The sequence below is a fragment of the Bison bison genome, unplaced genomic scaffold (assembly GCF_000754665.1).
Source record: "Bison bison bison isolate TAMUID 2011002044 unplaced genomic scaffold, Bison_UMD1.0 scf7180017860443, whole genome shotgun sequence".
NCBI classification, from domain to species: domain Eukaryota; kingdom Metazoa; phylum Chordata; class Mammalia; order Artiodactyla; family Bovidae; genus Bison; species Bison bison.
Window position 1 is genome coordinate 2989983 of NW_011491015.1, and position 23899 is coordinate 3013881.

At 44.3% G+C, this 23899-nt stretch overlaps 1 protein-coding gene across 10 annotated transcripts in view; it reads left to right on the plus strand.

Annotated features, from left to right (window-relative positions):
* Nucleotides 1-23899, plus strand: part of AKAP13 (A kinase (PRKA) anchor protein 13) — a 322135-nt gene that overhangs the window by 111792 nt on the left and 186444 nt on the right. For all 10 annotated transcript variants that reach the window (XM_010832167.1, XM_010832169.1, XM_010832166.1 and 7 more), the window contains 2 exons: nt 8808-8955; nt 22989-23285. In XM_010832167.1, the coding sequence (XP_010830469.1) occupies nt 8808-8955; nt 22989-23285 (445 nt within the window). The remainder of the gene's footprint in view (nt 1-8807; nt 8956-22988; nt 23286-23899) is intronic.

The following is a 23899-nucleotide window of genomic DNA, read 5'->3' on the forward strand; positions in this document are numbered from 1 at the left end:
TGCCTGTCTCTGGTCCCCAGGCTCCCGTGTATTTATCGTTTGTAGAAAACTAATTTAGTGATTAAAATGGTTGCTGTGGTGTGTTAACTATTTTCCCTCTCTTGCTGGGTGAGAGGCATTTGTGCGTGGGGGTGGGGGGTGGTCCACACTCTCAGCCTGGGCTGGAGCACCAGGGGAACTGTATAAACAGAGTTTGCTGTGGGTATAGACCTTGGTCCACATCTGTGTTGATAGAGCTTGCCATATCCCTAGTCTGTGAGTCCTTTAAAACTTTATGAATTAGACATTTCGCCCTTATTTTTGTTTTTAAAATCTTATATGTGGAAATAATTTGAAATTCATAAAAAGTTGTTTAAAAAAAAACAAGCAGGGAAAAGAATACCCAGATACTAGTCACTCAGGGTAATTAAGTCTCACACACACTCTACCCCATTTGATTTATCATTTGTACTCTCTAGCTAAAAACCTGTACACACTCACAGTGTATCCTTTACTGTCTTTTGCTAAAGTGCCATGTGGAATGAATTTTTACCCCTTACATGCTTCAGTATAAATTTCCTAAGACAGGAGCTTTTCTCTTATAAATCGTAGTAGAGCTAATTACTCTTTTTAGCTGTCATGTCTCTCTTAGCCTTCCTTATCTGAGACAAGTCCGCAGCCTCTCTTTATCTTTTATGGCATCAACCATTTTGCAGAATACAGTATCCCTCTCCTTTTTTTTTTTCTTTAAACTTTATAGTGGAGTACAGCTGATGAACAGTTTTGTGATCGTTTCAGGTGAACATCGAAGGGACTCAGCAGTCCACATACACGTATCTAATCTCCCCCAAGGTCCCTTCCCATCCAGGCTGCCATGTAACATGACAGCCTGGGGGGAGACACTTTTAAGGCAATGTGAATAGCTTGTTCCTCATCAGAATTTCCCCCTAAATTGAGTACTCAGTGAAGATTTTTGCCAGACTCAAGCTCTCCCATTATGATGGCATAATGGTAGTAATTTCATTACTTTGACATTCTTCCCACTTTGACCATCAGCCTTCCTCATTCCACTATACATAGGCGTTCACCTTTCTCCTCTTTATTTGTCTATTGTTAGTATAGAGTCATGGCTTCCTTCCTTTTGTTTTTTTTAATTGTTTATAATTCATTACTGTTCTTAATTGACAGTTTGGTCTAAAATTGTCCCAGATTTGGTCAGAGGAAGTTACGTTGACGTGCATCATGTCAGCATGTCCCTGTCCTTTTTTGGAGGGAGGGAGGAGGACATTTCCTTACTTTTTGTCAAAACAAGATGTTCCAAGCTCATCTTGTACATGCCCTTGACCTAGACCTGGAAACAGCCACTTCTTCCAGCAGCCTTGGTTCCTTTTAGTGGAGAATGGTATTAGTGACCAAGATTAGTGCAAGATGTTAAAAAAACAATTTTAAACAGCCTCAGAAATGGAACTTAATTTTTGCACCTTTTTGAATATCTGGCCATATAAATTATTTGAAAAATTGTTTCTTAAAAACTTACTTTAAAATGATTTCAAGTTTACAGTAAAGGTTTAAGAATAGTATAAAGAAATCCCATATGCCTTAAACCCAGCTTCACCAACTGTGAACAGTCTACCTCATTTGCTTAATCATTCTCTTTTCCCCACCCTGAATCATTTGAGAGTAACCTGTAGACATGCTCCTTTACCCCAGATACTTCACTGTGTGTTTCTTAAGAACAGGGATCATATAAATTATATCACGGTTACAAAATCAGGAAAATTCTAACATTGGTACAGTGTTAAATGTGTGTAAACCTCATTTAAATCTGGACACATGTCCCATTAATGTCCTTAATAGCAGTTTGCTGTTCAGGATCCAGCCTAGGACCATGCACTGCATTTAGTTGGAAAGTCTTTTCAGTCTCCTTAACCTGAGTCTTTCCTTAGTGACATTTTTGAAAGGTTCAGATCAACTTTTTTTTTTTAAATAGCCTCTCAGTTTGGTTGTGTGTGATGTTTTCTTCTGACTCAGTTGAGGAACACTACGATGCTATGTCCTCAGTGGGTAGGATCAGGAGACAGGTGATATTAGTTCATTTAATTTTTTTGTGTCACTTGCTTCAGCTGGCAAAAGAATTACAATATGATGTTTTGAGTGTTGGTTACATCTCTTTTTAATATTTATATAATTATAAATTTTTATCATTACTTTTTTTTTTGCATTTCATCTGGCATTTAATTACATGTCTGTTTTTTTGTTTGTTTTTTAATTTTTACAGTGTTGTCTTGGTTTCCACCATACAGCAACGAGAATCAGCCATAATGACGCACATATCCCCTCCCTTTGTGCCTCCTCCCATCCCGCCCCACTGGGTCATCACAGCGCCAGGATGGGCTCCCAGTGTTATTCAGCAGCTTCTCCCAGCTATCCGTTTTATACATGATAGCACGTATATGTTGATACTAGTTTCTCCATTCAAGAAAGCATATATCATATACTTTTAATAATGGCCATGTTTAACAGCTGACTTGCAGGATTTCTGAAAGCATGATGCACCCTTACAGGCCTGTGCGGGCCAGCTCCAGCATGCATTCCACTGCAGTGATCTTGCTGCGGGAGGGGCCCACCTTCAGGAACCTTGTGACTGCTGTCCCTACTTTTGTCATTCCTCCCAAAGGACTCTGTCTGGCTCACCCACCTCATCTCCACCCAGCATCTTGCCTGCTTCCAGGCCTTGTTTGTCCCCACACTGGGAGCTCCTTCCCATGCCTCAGTTGCTCTTCTCTGCCCCATTTCAGTTTGTCCCTCGGCACGTTAACGTCCCCAGTTAAAGGAAGGCCCCAGATGTGACTAGTATCTTGGGGCAAGGAGAGTCTCTCAGCAAGATGGTAGGTCTAATGCAGAGACAGAATCCTTTATCTAGAAAAGAAGATCTATTCTTAGGACTCCAGGATAGAAATCTAAGTGGAAAATAAATTTTTTTTCCCTGCTTATTAATAGGTAGGTACATAAAGATGATTTTAGTTCTATTAATACAGTTTATCTACTATGTAAATGACTTAAAGATGGGAAGCGAAGACCATAGCTACCATTTAAAGCCACGTAAGTGATTGATCCGTGGCATTTAGAATTATACTGCGTTTGTATATCGGGGATCACCTGTGAATTGCACAATGAGGCCTGGCGGCACTGACTAACGGCACTTTCCACTTTCCATTAGTTCTCGTGTCGTCTGTCAGCGAGACTAGTTAGGACCCTGGAGAAACAGTCAGGTTCAAGGATACATTTCTCATGAATGAAAAAACATGGGATTATTTTTGTAATAACACGCCATGGTTTTTGAGTTCAGATTACTGGAGAGGTGCAGATGTAGATGCATTCTCTCCTTGGGATTGGGTCAAACTAAAATTTTGATCAAGAATGTCTTGAAAGTTTTCCTTGTTAATAAGTTCATCTGTTATAGGTAAAAACACAACAGACGTGTTAACTGGGTAGCAGCCAGCTTGACTGACCTGTCTGTCCCCCGGGGCCTGCCCTTCCCCTGAGCAGCAAGATCCATTACCCGGGGATCTCTCAGGGAAGGTGTGATCAAAGCGGCCACCTCAACTGAGCGTCTTACTTAGACCTGTTTTGCATTTTCATTTTTTAATCGCCTCTTTTAAGGCCATCTCGAGTAGTTCTAAGTGGCTGGTTACTACTGCAGTAGAACAGGGGTCATGCGGCTGAAATGCAGAGTCCAGATGTTTATCATTTGCTCCTAGCAACTTTATCAGAGAGCCGCGAATATTCCTTCAAGAACAGATGCTTCAATTCCAGGTGCCTTCAGAACCTAAACTTCAAGTGAGTTTGAGGTGAATTAGGGTTCTGTGTTCACTTCTATTTCATACTGTGGGTAGCTAACTCAGTGTTTAAAAAAAAAAAAGAATTAGAGCTATGAAAGCAATTTAAAACTTACTTTTGTCTTGGGAATGAAAAAAGAGGTTGATCCTGAAAGCTTTGTTAAAAGGAATTTCAGCTGCTTATTAGCCATCCTTTCTGACCACAGTTAAGAGAAGGCCTCAGGTGTCGCTAGCGTCTTGGGCACAGAAAGTCTCATGGCAAGATGGGGCCCTTGTGGAGAGGACCTTCTTGATACTGAAAAAAGATGTATTCCTAGAATTTCAGGTTAGATATCAAAGTGAAAAAAGAAAAAAAAAAACACTCCTTTTTTTTCCCTGTGAAAGTCCACATTGTAAATAATTTAGGCATGCAGACTGTGTGATCTCTTTTGCAATAACTCAGCTCTTCAGTGGGCTTCCTTGATAGCTCAAGTGGTAAAGAAGCTGCCTGCCAATGCAGGAGATGCAGGCAGGAGACTCAGTTTCCATCCTTGGATCACAGAGATTCCCTGGAGGAGGAAATGACAATCCACTCCAGTATTCCTGCCTGGAAAATCCCAGGGACAGGAGCTTGGGGGCTACAGTCCACAGGGTCACAGAGTCAGACACAATTTAAGTCAACTCTTTGATGGCCCATTGTATTGCAAAAGTAGCCATAGACAATGTGTAAACAAATAACATGACTGTGTTCCAATAAAACTTTATTTATGGATACCGAAGTTTGAATGTCATAGAATTTTCCCATGTTAATACGTGTGAGCCACATACAATAAGAGCCACACACAAACAAGCAGAAGGCTGGACTTGGCCCATGGCTTATAGTGCCAACCTGTGCTCTAAAAAATGAAACTTTAGAACTTTCAGTAACTTTTTTTTTTTTTTCTCAGGTTATTGGCAACCCACTCCAAGTATTCTTGCCTGGAAAATCCCATGGGTGGAGGAGCCTGGTGGCCTGCCGTCTGTGGGATTGCACAGAGTTGGACACGACTGAAGCGACTTAGCAGCAGCAGCAATGATATTTCAATACCTTGAAAAACTGATTCTTCTTTATATGCTGCATACATTTAACTGGTTGTAGTTTTATCATGCCAAAGGATAGTTTACCAGCCTCAATTTTTCAAAAATGTTTCCAAAATAGGGGCTTAGGAGACCTAAGCGTGTGTGTGTGTTTAATCGCTAAGTCATGTCCAACTCTTTTGCAACACGATGAACTGTAGCCCCACCAGGCTCCTCTGTCCATGGGAATTCCTAGGCAAGAGTACTGGAGTGGGTTGCCATTTACTTTCCCATATATATACATATATATATGTGTGTGCTGGATCATAGAAAAAGCAAGAGAGTTCCAGAAAAACATCTATTTCTGCTTTATTGACTATGCCAAAGCCTTTGACTGTGTGGATCACAATAAACTGTGGAAAATCCTTCAAGAGATGGGAATACCAGACCACCTCATCTGCCTCTTGAGAAATTTGTATGCAGGTCAGGAAGCAACAGTTAGAACTGGACATGGAACAACAGACTGGTTCCAAATAGGAAAAGGAGTTCGTCAAGGCTGTATATTGTCACCCTGTTTATTTAATTTATATGCAGAGTACATCATGAGAAACGCTGGACTGGAAGAAACACAAGCTGGAATCAAGATTGCCGGGAGAAATATCAATAACCTCAGATATGCAGATGACACCACCCTTATGGCAGAAAGTGAAGAGGAACTCAAAAGCCTCTTGATGAAAGTGAAAGTGAAGAGTGAAAAAGTTGGCTTAAAGCTCAACATTCAGAAAACGAAGATCATGCCATCCAGTCCCACCACTTCATGGGAAATAGATGGGGAAACAGTGGAAACAGTGTCAGACTTTATTTTTCTGGGCTCCAAAATCACTACAGATGGTGACTGCAGCCATGAAATTAAAAGATGCTTACTCCTTGGAAGGAAAGTTACGACCAACCTAGATAGCATATTCAAAAGCAGAGACATTACTTTGCCAACAAAGGTTCGTGTAGTCAGGGCTGTGGTTTTTGCTGTGGTCATGTATGGATGTGAGAGTTGGACTGTGAAGAAGGCTGAGCGCCGAAGAATTGATGCTTATATAATGTGGTGTTGGAGAAGACTCTTGAGAGTCCCTTGGACTGCAAGGAGATCCAGCCAGTCCATTCTGAAGGAGATCAGCCCTGGGATTTCTTTGGAAGGAATGATGCTAAAGCTGAAACTCCAGTACTTTGGCCACCTCATGTGAAGAGTTGACTCATTGGAAAAGACCCTGATGCTGGGAGGGATTGGGGGCAGGAGGAGAAGGGGACAACAGAGGATGAGATGGCTGGATGGCATCACTGACTTGGTGGATGTGAGTCTGGGTGAACTCCGGGAGTTGGTGAGGGACAGGGAGGCCTGGCGTGCTGCAATTCATGGGGTCGCAAAGAGTCGGACACGACTGAGCAACTGATCTGATCTGATCTGATATATATTTCCCTTTCCTGGTAGCTCAGCAGTAAAGAATCTGCCTGCAGTGCAGGAGCCACAGGAGACACAGGTTTGATCCCTGGTTTGGGGAGATCCCCTGGAAGAAGGCATGGCTACCGACTCCAGTATTCTTGCCTGGAGAATCCTATGGACTGAGGAGCCTGATGGGCGCTAGTCCATGGGGTCACAACTTTTTTTTGGCTGAAAATACGACTGAAGCAACCTGGCACCTCGTGTGTGTGTGTGTGTGTGTGTGTGTGTGTGTATTTATTTTCAACCACTTAAAAATATAAAAACCTTTCCCAGCCTGTGTGTGTGTATTTATTCTTTTCAACCACTTAAAAATGTAAAAACTTTTCCCAGCCTGTGCAAGAGTGCTGGACTTGACCGATGGCTCATACTTTTCCAACCTGTGCTCTAAAAAATGAAACTTTAGAACTTTTAGTAACGTTTTTTTTTTTCAGGTTATAGTGATACTTCAATACCTTGAAAAATTGATTCTTCTCTGTATGCTGCAGACATTTTTTCTGGTTGTAGTTTATTTTGCCAAAGGATAGTAAACATTTTACCAGCCTAACCTTTTCAAAAACATTTCCAAATCAGGGACTTCCAGGTCCTACAGTTCAGTTCTGAATAGTGTCTGGAGTCGGTGGTGATGCTGTTGTACCGACCCTGCTGTTCCTCTGTTAGGGTGCTTGGGAACTTTCCGGTTCACCAGTCTTAGTAAGTTACAGCTTATTTGGAGTTCATTCTGACTTCTTACAGCAGACTGGAACCCCTATTGGACACAGGGCACTGCACAGAACCCTGGGGAAAAAATTAGAGGCACTTAGGGCTGTGGGAACTACTTGGAATTCAGAGCATTCCTATTACTAGCCTTGATCCCAAGTTTGATTTTAAGATGTTTGGTTTTCATTATGTGCTGAAACACTACCTGCTTCTCTGTTCTGCTGCTGGACGTTAAGTTGTGGCCATAGAGTGGCATGATTCTTTAATTGGCTTTATTACTGCTAAAGTAGAAAGGGGAAAAATGCTGTAAGTAATGAGAATTCTCTCCCCTATATAATGTTAAAATGGCCTGACTTTCTCTTAATTAGATTTTCCATTGCACATCATTACAGATGTACATAACCTAAACCTCAGTGCTTTAAAGTCCTTTGTTTATGGTTACAACATAAATTATATAATGTTTGGGAGAATGGTAATTAGGACTCTTTCATAGAATAAATTTAATTTAGCCACTGATCTCAGTTAAAAAAAAATTATAAAAATTGCTGAAAGAGGGAATTCCCTGGCGGTCCAGTGGTTTGGGGCTCAGCTTCTACTGCAGGGGCGTGCATTCAGTTCCTGGTTGGCAAACTTAAGATCCCACATGTTGCGTGGTGTAGCCAAAAAAAAAAGTTGTTAGAAGATTATTGAAAATGATAGTTGCAGCCCTATGGACTGTAGCCCGCCAGGCTTCTCTGTCTTTGGGATTCTCCAGGCAAGAATACTGGAGAGGGTAGTCCTTCCCCTCTCCAGGGGATCTTCCCAACCCAGGGATTGACCCCGGGTCTCCTGCATTGCAGCCAGATTCTTTTTTTTTTTTTGCAGCCAGATTCTTTACCAGGAAGAAGATTATCAGCAAATGAAGGATAAAGATGTCTTAACTTCTAAATAGTTGCAGAGTCACAGGCAGAGTTACCGGGATTAGATTTATGGCTTGATGGAGGGGTGGGATAAAGAAGAACAGCAATTCCAGATGGTCCGGAAACACACATGGTTGGAAAAGCAACCCTCCCATCCTCACAGGTTGAGAGTCTTATCCTAGGCTGAGTGCTGAATGTGTTTCAAGAGTTCTCACATATTAGCTGTAAGAAGAGAAGGTATTATCTCCATTTATATAGTCAAGGAAACTGAGATTTAGAGGATTTAAGTAAAATCTTTTTAGATGGAGTTTAAACCCAGATTGGTCTTGAGCCCAAGTCCTTTGTACTCCAGCGCTTCCAGGCCAGCTCTTGAGAGGCGCTCCATGTTCACTGGAGAACGGGTGGACTTGGCAGTGACTCCTGGGATGTAGAGTTCAGAGAGTTATTGCCGCAAACAGAACACAGAGGTGAAGGGGCACTCGAAGTATAAGGATGTAGCTGTTTAATATACTTCATCCGTCCTCTCTGCCTTATTTTTAGATTTTCCTGGAATTTTTACAGAGCTTTTTAAGGGAGCCGTTTTATGTTCTTTTAAAAAAATTTTCCGAGTAAATATCCCATTATCTTGTTGGTTTACTCGTTTTTCTCATTACCTCCACTAAAATGTAAGCTGAAAGAAGACAGACTGTTCTGTATCCTCAGTGCCTAGACCACTTCCTGACACATTTTGTACTGTATAAACTCGCTAGAGTGGGTACAGTTTGTATGATACATTGATTTCCCTTTGAGTTTGATGTTTTGTAAAAATCAACTCCCCAAAAGAACCTTGCTAATGCAGACCTGCTTTCTCTTCCCCTTTCCTAGGGCGATTGTATTGTTACTGTCCTGCTCGCGGAAGAGGACAAAGTTGAAGATGATGTAGTTTTTTACTTGGTGTTTTCGGGTTCCACCCTCCACCACTGTACAAGTACTCGGAAGGTCAGTTCTAATACGCTGGAGACCGTTGCTCCTGGTAAGTATTTGAACACAGTCTTCACCCGCCTTTATTTATTCTGTGTTCTAGCATAGAGTGATAGGAAGAAGGAATCAGGGTGATGAAGCTGCAGTTGGGTTTTTGTTTTAAATACACTTCATTTTGTTTATTTCTTGCTTGTTGCACAAAATCTGAGCCTAACTAAAAATAATTGAAATAAAATGGTGTCATAAATTAGAAGACAATTGTTCAGATCAACAAAAATTTTAATTTATTGGAATGTTGAAGCAAAGTAAAATACATTTAAGAGATAAAAGTTCACGCGGTCACTGTGGTTTGACTACAATTCTGATTCTGACTTTCCTTGTGGCAAAGGAAAGGTGAATGCGATTACTAACCCAGTCCTTTGTATCTGTGAGGGGAGGACTGTAAAAACCAAAGTTCCCCCAAAGTAACAGAGTGTAGTTCATGGTGAAATGAATACTTAATCACTGTTGCATTTATCCATTTAATGGAATTAAAAGGAAACTGTTTACTTGTTAAAAATCCTTTGCAAAGTCATTATATCATTGCTAATGCCACCAGAAGTGGCTTTTGACTGATCCCAGGCATCTAAAGGTATATTGATTGTGTTTGGAAATGAACTTATTCTGTCTTTCCTCAAGCTTGCTTTGAAGTTAATAATTGGTTAAATTTCATCTGAGTGCAAAAGAGGGGAGATTTAGGGGGAACCCATAAAAAGTGTTGACAGTTGAACCATTGGCTTTCAGAGAACAAAATGGACTTAGTTCTTACTGAAACTTTTCCTGTCTTCAGTGTTTTTATGTAACATTGATTCCACTTTTTTTGAAATTAATCATGTAAAAAACTGCCAGCTTTTGATGGCTGCTGTGCCGTTTTACATAAGTTGACTTCACTTGTGATACCTGCCAGGTCCTGGAAGTTACACCACATTCATGAACTGAGATTCTGACATTTATCCTCCCATATTTATCCTCCTACTTGACAAAAGTGATTTTGAAAATACAGGATTTAAAGATTTAGGCAAATCCTATGTATATTCTCCCTCAAAGTTCTAGGGACAGGAGATTGAGCAAGACGTTCAGGAGAGGTGCTGATTGTCTTTTCTTCCCCCTAAAGAGTATTGTGCACCTTCCTTGTAATGTGAAGCCCCAGTCGTCTTGTTCCTGTGATGGGTATCATGTCAGAGGGTCTGATCTGGAACCTTGCTGTCTGCTGAGCGGGAGCCACCCAGTGTCACCCCTGCTAGACACATCTGTGTGTGTGACAGTGAGAAACAGCCCTCAGATGGGCATTAACAGAGTCAGTCAGTGCCTGACTGCGCTCTTATTAGGAAAGGGATGAGGATAATTTATAAACTTACTTTTCCTCCTGATTTAGAAGTACTGTAGCAGTTTGTGTGTTTGTGGATGTGTAGATGTATATATGTGTGTGTGTGTGTGTGTGTGTGTGTGTGTGTGTATAGGTAGATAAGATAGATGGCAAGAAAGCCTGCAAGCAGATACCAGGAGGATGGGCTTCTCTGGTGGCTCAGACGGTAAAGAATACATCTGCAGTGCAAGAGACCCAGGTTGGATCCCTGCGTTGGGAAGATCCCCTGGAGGACGGCATGGCAACCCACTCCAGTACTCTTGCCTGGAGAATCCCCACGGACAGAGGGGCCTGGCGGGCTACAGTCCACGGGGTCACGAAGAGTTGGACATGACTGAGCGACTGACCCAGAGGAGGGCCAGCTGTCGGGCCAGCGCCCCGTGTCCTCGCTGGCCTCGGCCACCGCGGGGCCCCGCCTCTTGGCGCAGAGGGCCGGCGCAGAGGGCTGTGCCCGGCGGCCCTGACACCTTCATTGTGAAGGTGCTGAAGTTAGTGTGGGCTGCAAGCAGTTGCTGTCTTCGGTTCACAAGTCCATGGTATCATATGACAGCCAGGAGCTCCTGGTTCTTACCAGATCCTTATATACTGTCCCCAGCCTGCTTTTCTGACTTGTTTCCATTTCCCCCCTTGCCTTTGAGCTACCACCTCTGTAACAGGTCTCAGGACCCCTTCTTCCCAGCCCCACACATTGCTGGGTGTCCTTTGTACCAGTTGACTCTGGGTGCCCTCGTTCTGCTGGCTCCAGCCCGCCAGAATGGATGTTGTAGTCTGCTCTTTCTCCCTAATTTGGTCCGAATCCTCAGTACCTTCCTGAGCCCTTTGCTTGGGGCTTGGAACCCCAGTGCCTGGCCTCTCCTAGTTGGCCACTAAGCAGCTCTCCTCCCCTCCAGTTATGATCTTACCTGGTGCCGTCTTCTCACAACGTGCCCCTCTGCTCCCCGCTGGCCTGCATATTCTGCAGCCCACCTGATCCAGTCAGGCTGCTGCATGAGGCCCTTAATCACAGCAGAGGTGACAAAGGATTGGAGTCCTTGAAAGATCCCGTTGTACGAGCAGGCCAAATGAAGAGCGAGGCGCCCCGTGAGCCTTTGATGTGTGTACTGGGGTCCCCGTGAGCCTCCCTCCTTGCTGAAGGAGGACCTCTGTTAGCCACTGAAGCAGGAAAGACTTCTGAGTGGATCTCAGTACTCTGGTCATCAGGCCTGTGATTTTCCTCTTCTCTTGTCTTTTTCAGCTGCTGTTGTCCAGATTGGCTAAGGAACTGTGGTGGAGGAGAGGGGAGAGATAGGCAGATTTGGGGGTTAATAAGCTAGTTTTGAATTTCTTGTTTATATTACAGAGTTAATATTTTTGTGTAGAAGTAAACGGCCTTAAATCTGCCTTGGGGGATTTCTTTGACTTGTTTCTTATTTTCCTTGAGGTCTTTACTCAGATGATCACCTTCTCAATGAGGCCTTTCCTGTCCACTTTATAAAGTCTAGCCACTCCATTATATATATATATATATAAACCTGCCTTCTCTACACACTCCCTGGTCCCTTTCCACGCTTCACTTTTCTGCACTGCACTGATCAACTTCCAACTCATTTATACGTTTTATTTATTTTCTGCTTGCCTCTGCTGGAGTGTCGGCTTCACCAGGGCATGGATTCATGTCTGTCACGTTCTCTGGTGCATCTGTGAGTTCCTCCCACTTGATGAGACTGGGTTTCTACCATGTTGAAACTCATCCTGGTTCTTGGAAACTGCCCTGCTAGAAAGGTTGTACATACATTTGTTCACACACACCCCACACACATACTTACACACACACACACACAGACACAATGCCCCCTGCCCCCCCACCCCACCCCTTTCTTTTGAAAACTGCCAGAGGACTCTCTGGCTTCTTGCGTTGCTTCTTGTCTTGGGGCAGGAGCCTGTTTTCTGTCCAGAGCTGCATCTGATGATTTCTGTGTGTCCTATTGATGGGCTCAGACTTTGTGCGGAGCGCGGCGTCAGATTAGTCACAGTTCCCCGTGGGGAGTCCGCTCCTGCCCTGTGCGTCCTGGTTAGAGGGGGACGTGCCCGGCCTGTCCGCAGCAGCTGCTGTCGGGACGATGTCCCCGCCCCAGCTCCCGTGTGGGGCTCACTCCTCGGGTCCTAGTCGTCTGGCCGACCATGGAAGAAAAAGAGCTTTGTGTCTGCAAATGTCAAGTTGCATGCAGATTGCTGGCTCTGGTTTTTCTTGGAGTCCTCCGTGTGCTTCCCTGGCACTGCTGGGTAATAGTTTAGTTTTTATGAAAACGAGATGATTGATTAACCTTCCTAAGACAGCTACTCCTTGATGTTCATTCATCTGTGACCTTTTATGATTTTGGTGGGTAAGGAAATGAGACATTTCTTGATAGTCCCCAAAAAAAAACCTCTCTGACTCCAGATATTGAGATTACAGTCCATCGCGCCCTCCCGGCCCTGTTTCTTTCATATTTTCTTAACTTTTTGGCTTTTCTGATGATAAAATTAACAATGAATTGTATATGTATGTTTACTTATAAATTGTAAAGGCATTTTCTTGCCTTATCACCACAGACAGGCTGTAGACATGATACAGTCCCTCCTTTTTAAAAAATGAAATTATGTTAAAATTAGTAGCATCTTGGGACAGTTAATTGGAGCCTTTGGAAACTTTATCTGCCTTTAAATTGTTTTGCTGTTTTAAAGTCCATGTGTAATTTTTAACATATATAGTAATTTTTAAGAAAAACATATGAAGACTTTGGAAATTCTGTCCTCTCTTTCAAAAGTAAAGCTGTCTTTGTGCTAATTAACACTAGACAAAAAAAAGTTTTATAGTATAATACTACATTCAAAATACCTATGAAATTGATTAGTTTAAGAATATAATTTGCTGTGAAACATACGTCTAAAGACAAAAGGTGTTGCCTTTGTAATAAATAAAAATAAAATACCTCTATTCTTTTCTCTTCATATAAAACAAATCCAACCCCAAATCCCATTTTAACAAAACAGTGATTCTCCTTGTGGGATGAGGTCGAGATATTTTCTTTCAAAGGCTGTAGGATGAGTAAGTAATATAAAGAAATCTGATACCTGCTGAGGGTAATTCCAGGGGGTTATGAGGTGCTTTCCTGTGCTCACTTTTATTAATTGAATGTGAAGATAGACCAAGCAAGCAGTAACTGCAGGATGGAAAATAAGACAGGGTATTCAGTGGGTGAAGCCTTGTGAAGGGCTTTGGTGCAGAATCTGTCATGACATGAAATCCTAGCATCGCCCCTCATGTCTGTCATTTACTTTTAGAATTCACAGCGAAGGTTCTTGTTTGACAGGAAAATAGCAAACATTCCTTGACCCAGGATTTGACTCAGCTCTTTGGTATCTTTCCTTTCTTTCTCACTTATCAAGGGAAGTTTCTATATAAAGCAAATTTGTTATTGAAAGGAAAGAGAAAAGTACATCTACCATGATCAGAAGTCCTAGGGGGCTTAATTAAAAATCTTTGCTTACAGCCGAGGTCTCAACAGGTAGCCTGCAGTGAAACCACCGTATCTCTCAGTTCCTGTGATCCAAGGCTCTGTTTCTGGCAGTAGATGTCCAGAGGTCTCCAAATCAAATAACACTTGAGAAGAAGTTCCAAGCTTTTATCTGGCCCAATCAGAGATGCCCTCGCTTTCTGCCAAAGTAATCAGTAACTTTTTCACTGGACTCTAAGTCTCCCTATCCTAAAATACTACTACAAGGCTATCTCTAGACAGACGTGATTTTATATTTTAAAAGACTTAAATTACTGTCCAATGCTAATCAGTGTACATGGCTACTTTTGGGGAGGGCCAGGTGAAGGTGTCCAGGTGAAATGCCTGTGTGGACCCTGCACCCTCTTGAGCTATTATGGACACGGCACTGGGATGGAGTTCATGCATCACAGTGGGGCTAGTATCCTCCCAGAGGGGTGAGAATTGGTTCTTAGGTGGTTTAAAAAAAAAATTTTTTTTTAACTCTTTTTCCAAAAAAAAAAATAATGACTTTGTTTGCTTATTTATTTATTTTTGGCTGTGCTGGGTCTTTGTTGCCACAAAGACTTTCTCTAGTTGCAGTGAGTGGGGGCTACTCTTGTTGTGGGGTGCAGACTCAGCAGCTGTAGCACACAGGCTCAGTTGATCTGCTGCACGTGGAGTCTTCCTGGACCAGGGATGGAGCCCACATCTCCTGCATCAGCAGGCGGCTTCTTTACCACTGAGCCACCAGGAGAGCGCCCACTTCCCCGATCTCACTCTTCACATATAAAGCCCAGATATAACATACAAATGTATGGGATGTCTGTAGTATTAAAATTTCATGGGGTGGGGATGTCAGACAGAGAGAAATGTTTAGAAAAGCTGCTTGGGAGATGTCAGTGACTAAAAGATTGAGCATACTGCCTTGGAGTAATAAGGTAGATTATAGTCCACCAGATTTTTAGTGTCAGTTCGGCCCTTTCTCCTCCCAAATGTACATGATTGCTGTGCCTGCTGTTTCTCCCTCTCCTTAACTGCTTCTCTACATACATACAGAGAGCTTTGGTACCTTTATGCACATCTACTGTTAGACCACTGAAAACTAGCAGTAGGTACATACTTTAGCAAATAGTCCTCTCTCCTGTTAGAGTGTGGGTCTGAAGATCAAAAATTTCCTTTAACTGTGTAGCCACTCCAGAGGGAAGAAAAAGACACCAGAATTTCAAATCCTTTGCCAAACTGAAGTGGTAAAGTGTATTCTTTTTGTCTTCTCCACCACTGACTGCGAATGCAGACTTTGTCATAGGAAACGGCTGAGGCGCTCTGGGCTTGGCTTGCCCAGCAAGCACTTCCAGGGTTCCCTTTTGTTGGCGCGCAGGCAAAACAAAGTCCCGATTGTTTCATCCTCAAAAGAGAAGGCCCGGATGGGATGTGTGCCACTTTTAGCCTAATAGGAAATGAAGTAATTGTTGGGTCATGCTTAAGCACTTTTGTTTATCTGTAGCACCATTTTGTTGTCATGGACACAGGTGCTTCTTACAGTGATAAGGAGCCTGCGGAAAAGCTCGCTGACTAGAGCACAACACCTCCTGACCTCTGAGCACAAAAAAAGGATTAGATGCTTTTAAGAGGACCACGAGCAGTTAAATTTTTGTCTCCCGCTCAGGTGCTCCCGGTTGTATGGGAGCACATACATTCTTCCCCCTTTATATTTTCAGTTCTCCAGTGTGTCAGGGGTAGCATTTAGCTCAGAAGCTGTGTTGGGCGTATGTGGAATCTCTTGGTACAGTAATAGAGATCTGTTTGCCTTGAGTCACCTGAGTAGGAGCATTTTAAGGAGAGTGAAAAGCTGGCTTAAAACTCAACATTCAAAAAATGACAATCATGGCATCTGACCCCATCACTTCGTGGCAAATAGATGGGGAAACAATGGAAACTGTGACAGATTTTATTTTCTCGGGCTCCAAAATCACTACAGCCGGTGACTGCAGCCATGAAATTAAAAGATGCTTGCTCCTTGGAAGAAAAGATATGACGAACCTAGACAGCATATTAAAAAGCAGAGACATTACTTTGCTGACAAAGATCCCTCTAATCAAAGCTGTAGTTTTTCCAGTGGTCATGTATGGATGTGAAAGTTGCACTATAAAGAAAGCTGAGTGCTGAAGAATTGATGCTTTTGAACTGTGGTGTTGGAAAAGACTCCTTGAGAGTCCCTTGGACTGCAAGGAGATCAAACCAGTCAGTCCTAAAGTAAATCAACCCTGAATATTCATTGGAAAGGCTGATGCTGAAGCTGAAGCTCTAATATTTTGGCCCCCTGATGCAAAGAGTCAACTCACTGGAAAAGACCCTGATCCTGGGAAAGATTGAGGGCAGGAGGAGAAGGGGATGGCAGAGGATGAGATGGTTGGATGGAATCACTGACTCAACAGACCTGAATTTGAACAAACTCCTGGAGATAGTGAGGGACAGGGAAGCCTGGCATGCTATAATTCATGGAGTTGCAAAGAGTTGGATACAAATTGGGGACTGAACAACAACAATAGCTGATAATATTAAAATAATTTTAACTACCAGTAGTAGTAGACACCTGTTTCTGTAAGGTGCTTGCTGTGAATATGGCCATCTCAAACCTGATACTTTCTGACTCTCCCCCTAGTTGTTAGTCTACTTCATGACCTCTTAGAATTCACTCAGTAATGGTCAGACCTCTCCCAGCCCATGATTTATCCCATACTTCTGATGTAAAACTTATCAGACCTGATTGTGTTATATTCAGAAGTCAGTGTCAAAAAAAAAAAATGGAATTGAGGTTTAGGCCTTGTTTCTTTAACAGTCTGTCTCTCTTCTTCCCCTCTTTCAATTCTCTGGAGGTCTTTCCCTCAGAAGGGTCTCAGTGGAATTTCCAGTACTTTCCCCTCTTTAAAAGGACTTGTGGTTTTCTTTCCTCTCTCAGTTACCAGGAACTTGAGTGGAAGGAGAAACGCCATGGAACTAGCTGAAAACCTTGTTACTCTTCCTTATGCTGCAGCTTCTGTTTTCATGTAAAAAGGAGTTAAATTGTGGTCATTATGTCAGACTGGATATGGTTTCCCATCCCATCCCTTCTTTGGCCATGAAGATGTAGACATTGTTAATACCTTGTATTTTGTGTGTACAAAGGCAGTCCTAAGTTAATGGCCCCAGAAAATAGTTGAGTCTTTAGAGCTAATTTGTGGTAGTAAGATATTTTATGTGGGTAGATGTAGTGATTTCAGTTTTATTAATGGGTCCGTATTATCATATAACCTTTGCTTTTGAAAAAAATTTTTTTAATATATATATACCTTACCTGAAAGGTCATAGGGATAAAAACCAGTTCTGTGAACTCACATCATGTGAAAACATGATGTGAGAGGGTAGCCTTGTCAGCCTTGCAGGGTGGTTTTCCAGATGTAGGGGAGGCCCTTGGTTCGTGCTCAGTAGTAACGCTGCCAATTGACTGAAAGTTTAACAAAGACTGTGCCAGGACCCCTCCGTTCTCCAGTCTTCTTTTAACCCTCGAAGCCTATAATCATACGAAACAGATTCCAGATACATGGCACATTGTACTTAGCATGATTCAGAGTTTCTCCTTCAGATTGTGAATTCATATCTGAAGGGGGAATATCGGGCATGCGGTTGGATGACTTCTGAATGTCTGTCTCAGGGCCTTTTCTGACATTCCGTCGCCCCTGGTACACGGTTTTGTTTTAGTTCCACAGAGCAGACCATAGTGTGTCCATCCACCTTCTAACAGCTAAAGCAGCAGAGAGAATTAGGGTGCTTCTGCTGCCGAGCTCACGCGTGCGTGCGCGTGTGGACACACACACACACCCTTAAACCTTGTATTTCTGCCCCCTTTGTTGTCCCCACCCTATTAGCCAAGTAAACAGTCGTTTTGGCAGTTTTAGATTTCTGTGCAGATACATTAGTTCTGCACTTTGCAGTTTTGGATTACGTGGGTATTGCTTCACCACGGCCTTTGGTTGTGAGTGTGTGTGCGTGCGCGTGTGCACACGCGTGTGCCTGTGCAGGGGAGTGTGAGATGAAGCTGAAGATCTGGACGGTGGCCTGGCGCCTGTGTTTATGCAGGAGGTGACTTCACAGAGCAGTGCTGATGTTCACAGTAGTGGCCGTGTGACACCTGGCTCCCAGGTGTCCCGGACGCCTCTGCCCAGGCTTGGGGAAGGAGATGGGTAAGAAAGATGGGTGGGGCAGTGGGTATTATTACTGTAGGTTAGGTTAGTGTAAGATCTCTCCTAAGAGTGTATTTAAGTTTTGAAGGTAGAATTCAATTTGGATCCCACATTATTCACGTGCTCACCATTGAACTGTGAAACCTCAAGTTTTAGCTTTTATTGACATTCATTCAGTTACCTCGAAGGACTGTCAGGAGTTTTAAAATGAGCTTTGTTGTTGTTCTCTAGTCACTGAGTCTTGTCCAAATCTGTTGTCACCCACTGCCCTGCCAGCCTTCTCTGTTGATGGGATTTTCCAGGCAAGAATACTGCAGTGGGTTGCCATTTCCTTCTCCAGGGGATCTTCCCAACCCAGGGATCAAACCCGTATCTCCTGCATTGGCAGGTGGATCCTTTTACCGCTGAGCCACCAGGGAAGCATATGTATGTACATACAGCCTATGTGTATATGTTCATATATAGCCTATGTGTGTGTGTATTATATGTACATACAGCCTATGTGTATATGTTCATATATAGCCTGTGTGTGTGTGTATTATATGTATGTGTGTGTATATATATGTGCACACACACACACATATAACCGTTCTCTTTCAAAAAGAAAAATAACCTTGAAGGGCTAAGCGTGAGCCCCCTGGGAAGCCCTGAATAAACGGGAAATGCTCTCATTACTGGTGAGATTCGTGAGTGAGAACCATCACATTGTTCGGGTCCAGTCGCTTCTCAGTATCTGCAGGGCGCTGGGTTCCAGGAGCCCCACAGACCCCAGGATCCACAGGTGCTCTGGTCCCTTCGTCCACCCTCTGTGTCCGTGGTTCCATCAGCCAACCATGGATCGTAAATATAGTAGCACATATGTGGGGAAAAAATCCACATTATCAGTGCACCCATGCAGTTCAAACCTGTCTTGTTAAAGGGTCAGTTATAGTTATTCTGACTGAAATAGGTATTGTCCGTCTAATTTGGAAATGAGGCTGTGTGTATGTTATTTGGGGTGATAAGTATTAAAGAATTTGAGAGGAGTCTTCTAAATAATAGGTCTTCACTTTGCAGACGAGGGTACTCTCTAGATTTAAAAGTGTTAGCGAGCTTGTCACTTTCCTCAGACCACGCAGTCTAGGAAGTAAGAAACTAGGTTTGAACCTGGGTCTGTCCTCTCACAAAGCCTCTAGAAGTAGCCTGATTAGTAATCTTACTGACACTGTCTCTTACAGTAATTATTCCATCCTTTGGACTCTGCTTCCATTTTTATGTTTTTGAAACCATTTCCTACTCCTGGAACCTGAGTTTCTCTCTCCCCGCCTTCTGCCTGGTGAAACCCACAGACTCGTACAGCTGGAGGAACCATAGCGCCTACAGAGGCTGCCCCCTCACACTGTACGTGAGGCCTGGAGAAGCAGAGATGCTCTGAGGTCAGGCAACTTAGGAGTCTCAGCCAGGATTTGAACGTGGAGTCTTCCATACTTTCCCACTGGTTCTTCCATGGTAGCACCGTTTCCTCTTTAAACCTTCTTGTCTCAGTGTAGGTGTAGGGGCAGACGTGAGAACAAGGAAACTTGGGTTCAGATTATGATTCTACCACTGGTAGGAGCTTTAGAACTTTGGAGCAGATATTTAACCTTTTTGTGCCTTGATTTCCTTGTCTGACAAATGGGGATTATAGTAGTACTGCTGCTTAGAGGGTTGTGGTGAGGGTTAAATGGGCTGTTATTTGGAAAGCACTGAGAATGGTGCCTGGAACAGAGATTATTGGTGATAGCGATAATTACTATCAGTATTATTAGTGATAGAGGCAGGAAGGAAGGATGCGGCCCGACTGAGCATCTCGAGTGTTGAGGGCTGCAGTGAAGAACCTCTGGGGTTGAGAGTTGGGAGCAGGACCCCTATCAGAAGAGTCCAGGGTTTAAGACTTCACCTTCCCATGCAGGGGGATCCCTGGTCCCTGAGTTAAGACCCCACATGCCTCACAGCCAAAGACCCAAAACATAAACAGCAGAAGTAACAGTGTAACAGGCTCAATAAAGACTTTACAAATGGGGGAGGGGAAAGGGGGAGGTCCTTAGCTGCAGAAGTAATGGTACAACAAATTCAATAAAGACACATGCAGGGGTGGGGTGGTGGGGGAGGTCCTTAGCTGCCAGCTTTCACCCACGTGTGACATTGTGAAGTGCACTGGTCCGCTCCCTTGAGTGGCATGGTTTGTGTTTCTTTAAACCTCTGGAGGGCTTAGATCCCTGTGGTTAGCTGCTGCTGCTGGGGGGTGGGTATGTGTGTGGATGTGGATGTGGGTGTGTGTTCAGCTTCTACTCACAGAGTCCTGAGCTTGGTGGACGTCCAGATAGATGTTAGTGATTTTTTTCCCCTCTGACTAGGGATTGAGTCTGGACCTGAGCAGTGAAAGCACCGCCTCCTAACCACTGGCCCATCAGGGAACCCCCCAGATGTTAGTCGTTAAATGTAACACAACAGTTTTGAAGAAGTATTTTCTGCCAGGAGAACCACCCAAACCTTAACTACCTGAACCAGCTGATTTGTTCCTGCTGAAGTTGTCTTATATAATTAGGCTGGCTGCCCTGCAAAGAAAGATGAATATTTTTTCCCCCTAATTTCATTTTGTGTAATAGATGTATACATTCAGCGTATTTGTTGAATTGAAATGCATATCTGAGTATACATACAGAGCCAGGCCCATGCGGGCAGAGGATGCTTGATTCCCACAGCCTTTCTAGAAGGAATTCAGCTGGGAAGGCATTGGGAGCAACTGGTGGAGTTATGCATTTGTATGGAGACTGATTTCCGGGGTTTGTGAGCCTGTTCCTCTGGCTTTAATAGGCATACTGGCCTGTCATTCCAGGTATAGGGTGGGCTCCTTGCAGACAGGGGCGTAACTGTCACTGTTACTTCTTTATTTGTAAGCGATGCTTTACAGAACTCTCACACCATGATGTTTAGCATCAGACCTGATAGATTCTGCTTCATGGTTGTGTGAATCTGGGCAGTTTATCTCTTGAAGTCTCAGTTTTCTCATCTATAACGTGAGGACAGTACACACCATATAAATTTGTTGTGTTGAGAAAATGACACATCAGATGCCTGGTGTGTCATAGGTTCTTGGTTAGTCAGTATTTGTTCCCATCTTTAGATTACACACCAGTGAGAGACTTTTCATCACAAAGGAAAGCCTTTAAAGAGGCTCCTGGGGGGAAAGGGACTTCCTTGGTGGCTCAGATGGTGAAGAATCTGCCTGCAATGCCAGGAGACCCAGGTTCGATCCCTGGGTTGGGAAGATCCCCTGCAGAAGGGAATGGCAACCCTCTCCAGTGTTCTTGCTTGGAGAATCCCATGGACAGAGGGGCCTGATGGGCTACAGTCCATGGGGTCACAAAGAGTCGTACATGACTAAGCGACTAACACACACACCGTGGGGGTGGGGGGAAGTCTGTAGAATATCGATTTACTTCTCTCGTTGGTCACATGGGGAAGAAAAATGATTGTTTTCTCTTTCAAAGACAGCAGAAAGCTTAGTTTGCTCTGCCGGGTGGGAAGCCTCTGTTGGCTGTGCCTGTGGTCTGTGGAGTGGTACTCAGGGACCCTCCAGCTCATCCAGAAGTCAGGATGTGGGTGGTCTCTGGGAGCCTGGCCCTCAGGTGCCTGCAGTTCCTCAGGCAGCGCGCCAGGGGGCGCAGCTCACTCAGAAACACCAACTCCAGTTTATTTTCTCATCAGAAAGATATTTATGGAAGAAATGATGATGTTAGGAGCATAGTTCCAACCAGCTGAGATCAGTGCCTGAAGGTGGAGGAAAAGTGTGTTTTGATGAATACATTCCGCATCTTGGAAATGCATAACATTGCTGAAAACCCCAGGGAGATCTGACTTTCCAGGAATGCCTCCCTGCGGGAACAGTGCTCACACCTTCCCGGTCTAGACACCAGTGGAGCTCCCTCGGGTGGCAGGTAGCTTGCTGCCTGACGTCAGAGCTCATGCATTCTCTGCCCCTCTGGGCAGTGGGCACCGTGGTCTCTGGCCCTGGCATTGCATCATCCCTATGCAAACCGGGCGATTTCTTTGAAGTTCTCTTTGCATTACAGGAAAGAATGGGCATCTCAGAGCAAAAGTTATTTCCTCTGCCTTGAATTGCTTCATAATAGTGAGGTGAAATCAGGTCATGTGCTTGGTGCCTGCTCAGTCGCTTCAGTCGTGTCTGACTCTTTGCCATCTTATGGACCGTGCCCTGCCAGGCTCTGTCAGTGGGGTACTGGGGCCTCAGTCCAGTTCCTGCCGGGTGACCTGTGGAAGTGACTTTTTCCCTGCTGGGTTTCCAGATCCAGGGCTGCTCAGGAGCCTTCCCACTGGACGCTAGGCCTCATCGCAAGGTCCTTGAGCTTTCATTCTTTAATTTGTTCAAGTTGAACAAATTAGTGTATATTGAGATTTTCAGAGACTGTTAATGCCAAACATTATACTGCCAGCATGGTGGCAACTGGAATACAAAATTAACCTGTTATTTGGTAGGGGAACCAGGGCTTTCCAGGTGGCTCCGGGGAAGCACCTGCCTGCCAATGCAGGAGACAGGGAGACGCGGATTCAGTCTCTAGGTTGGGAAGATCCCCTGGAGAAGGTAATGGCCACTCACTCCAGTATTGTTGCCTGGAGAAATCTCATGGACAGAGAAGCCTGGTGAGCTACAGTCCATGGGGTCGCAGACAATCAGACATGACTGATCAACGGAACAACAACAGGGGAACCAATTGATATTTGCAACTAGCACTTGTGAAAAATGAATTAGAGATGGAGTTTTGTGAAGTGTGGAAGATTGCTAGCAGAGCTTGGGGGAAGGAGGGGGTTCCTTTCAGGAGGGGGAATGTGTATGTCATGCAGGAAGAGCTGATTGCCGCCGCTGCCCTGTCTTTCAGGAGGAGGGCTCTGATCTGTCTCCCTGCTGCCTGTGTCTCCTTAGGTCATGACTGCTGCGAGACAGTGAAGGTGCTGCTCTGCGCTTCCAAAGAGGGCCTGCCTGTGTTTGTGGTGGCGGAAGAGGACTTCCAGTTCATCCAGGACGAGGCCTATGACGCAGCCCAGTTCCTGGCCACCAGTGCTGGCAACCAGCAGGCCCTGAACTTCACCCGTTTCCTGGATCGCTCAGGACCCCCGTCCTCGGACGTGAACTCCCTCGATGAGAAAGTTGCCCTGGCCTTCAGGCACCTGAAGCTGCCAGCGGAGTGGAATGTGTTGGGGACAGACGCAACTTCACACGGTAAGGACCTCGGATGACCCGCAGCCTTTGAGCTTGGGATTCTTTGTTTTTGGATGGGGCTGCTTTCCTTTGGGGATGCTCCTCCTGTCTCCACGGTGGCTGCATAGACTGTGCCATTACAGGAGCAGAGTGGCCTCAGTGGCGCCTCTCCTGGGTCCTCCTGCCGAGTTGTCAGGCCCGTTCTTGTCGGGAAATGACCCCACAGAGGGCTCACTCTGAGCGGCAGCTGTCAGAGTAGCTGGTGGCTTGATGCCCTTCCGTGGCCCGGACTTCACACTTGATCTCCTGTGTGTAGAGAGAGGCCCGTCCTTCATGAGGAGGGCAGCAGAGGAACGTTTGACACTTCTTTCTAAAGATCAAAGACAGGATTTTCATTATTGTATTCTCAAGGTGTCTAGGGATTCCATGAGGCTGGAAGAAGGAAAAGACAGGGAGGGGCACGCAGGGGAGCTAACCAAGGCCTGGAGCGCCCACCCCACAAGTTTGTAACCAGAGTGCCCTCACTCTGGTCTATTTCATCTGCTCGGGACTCCACTTTTTAAAAAGCAGTGAAGTAGTAGGTATCTATATATGTTCCTCTTTTTCTGACAGGGGATTTCCTGTGTCATTATTCT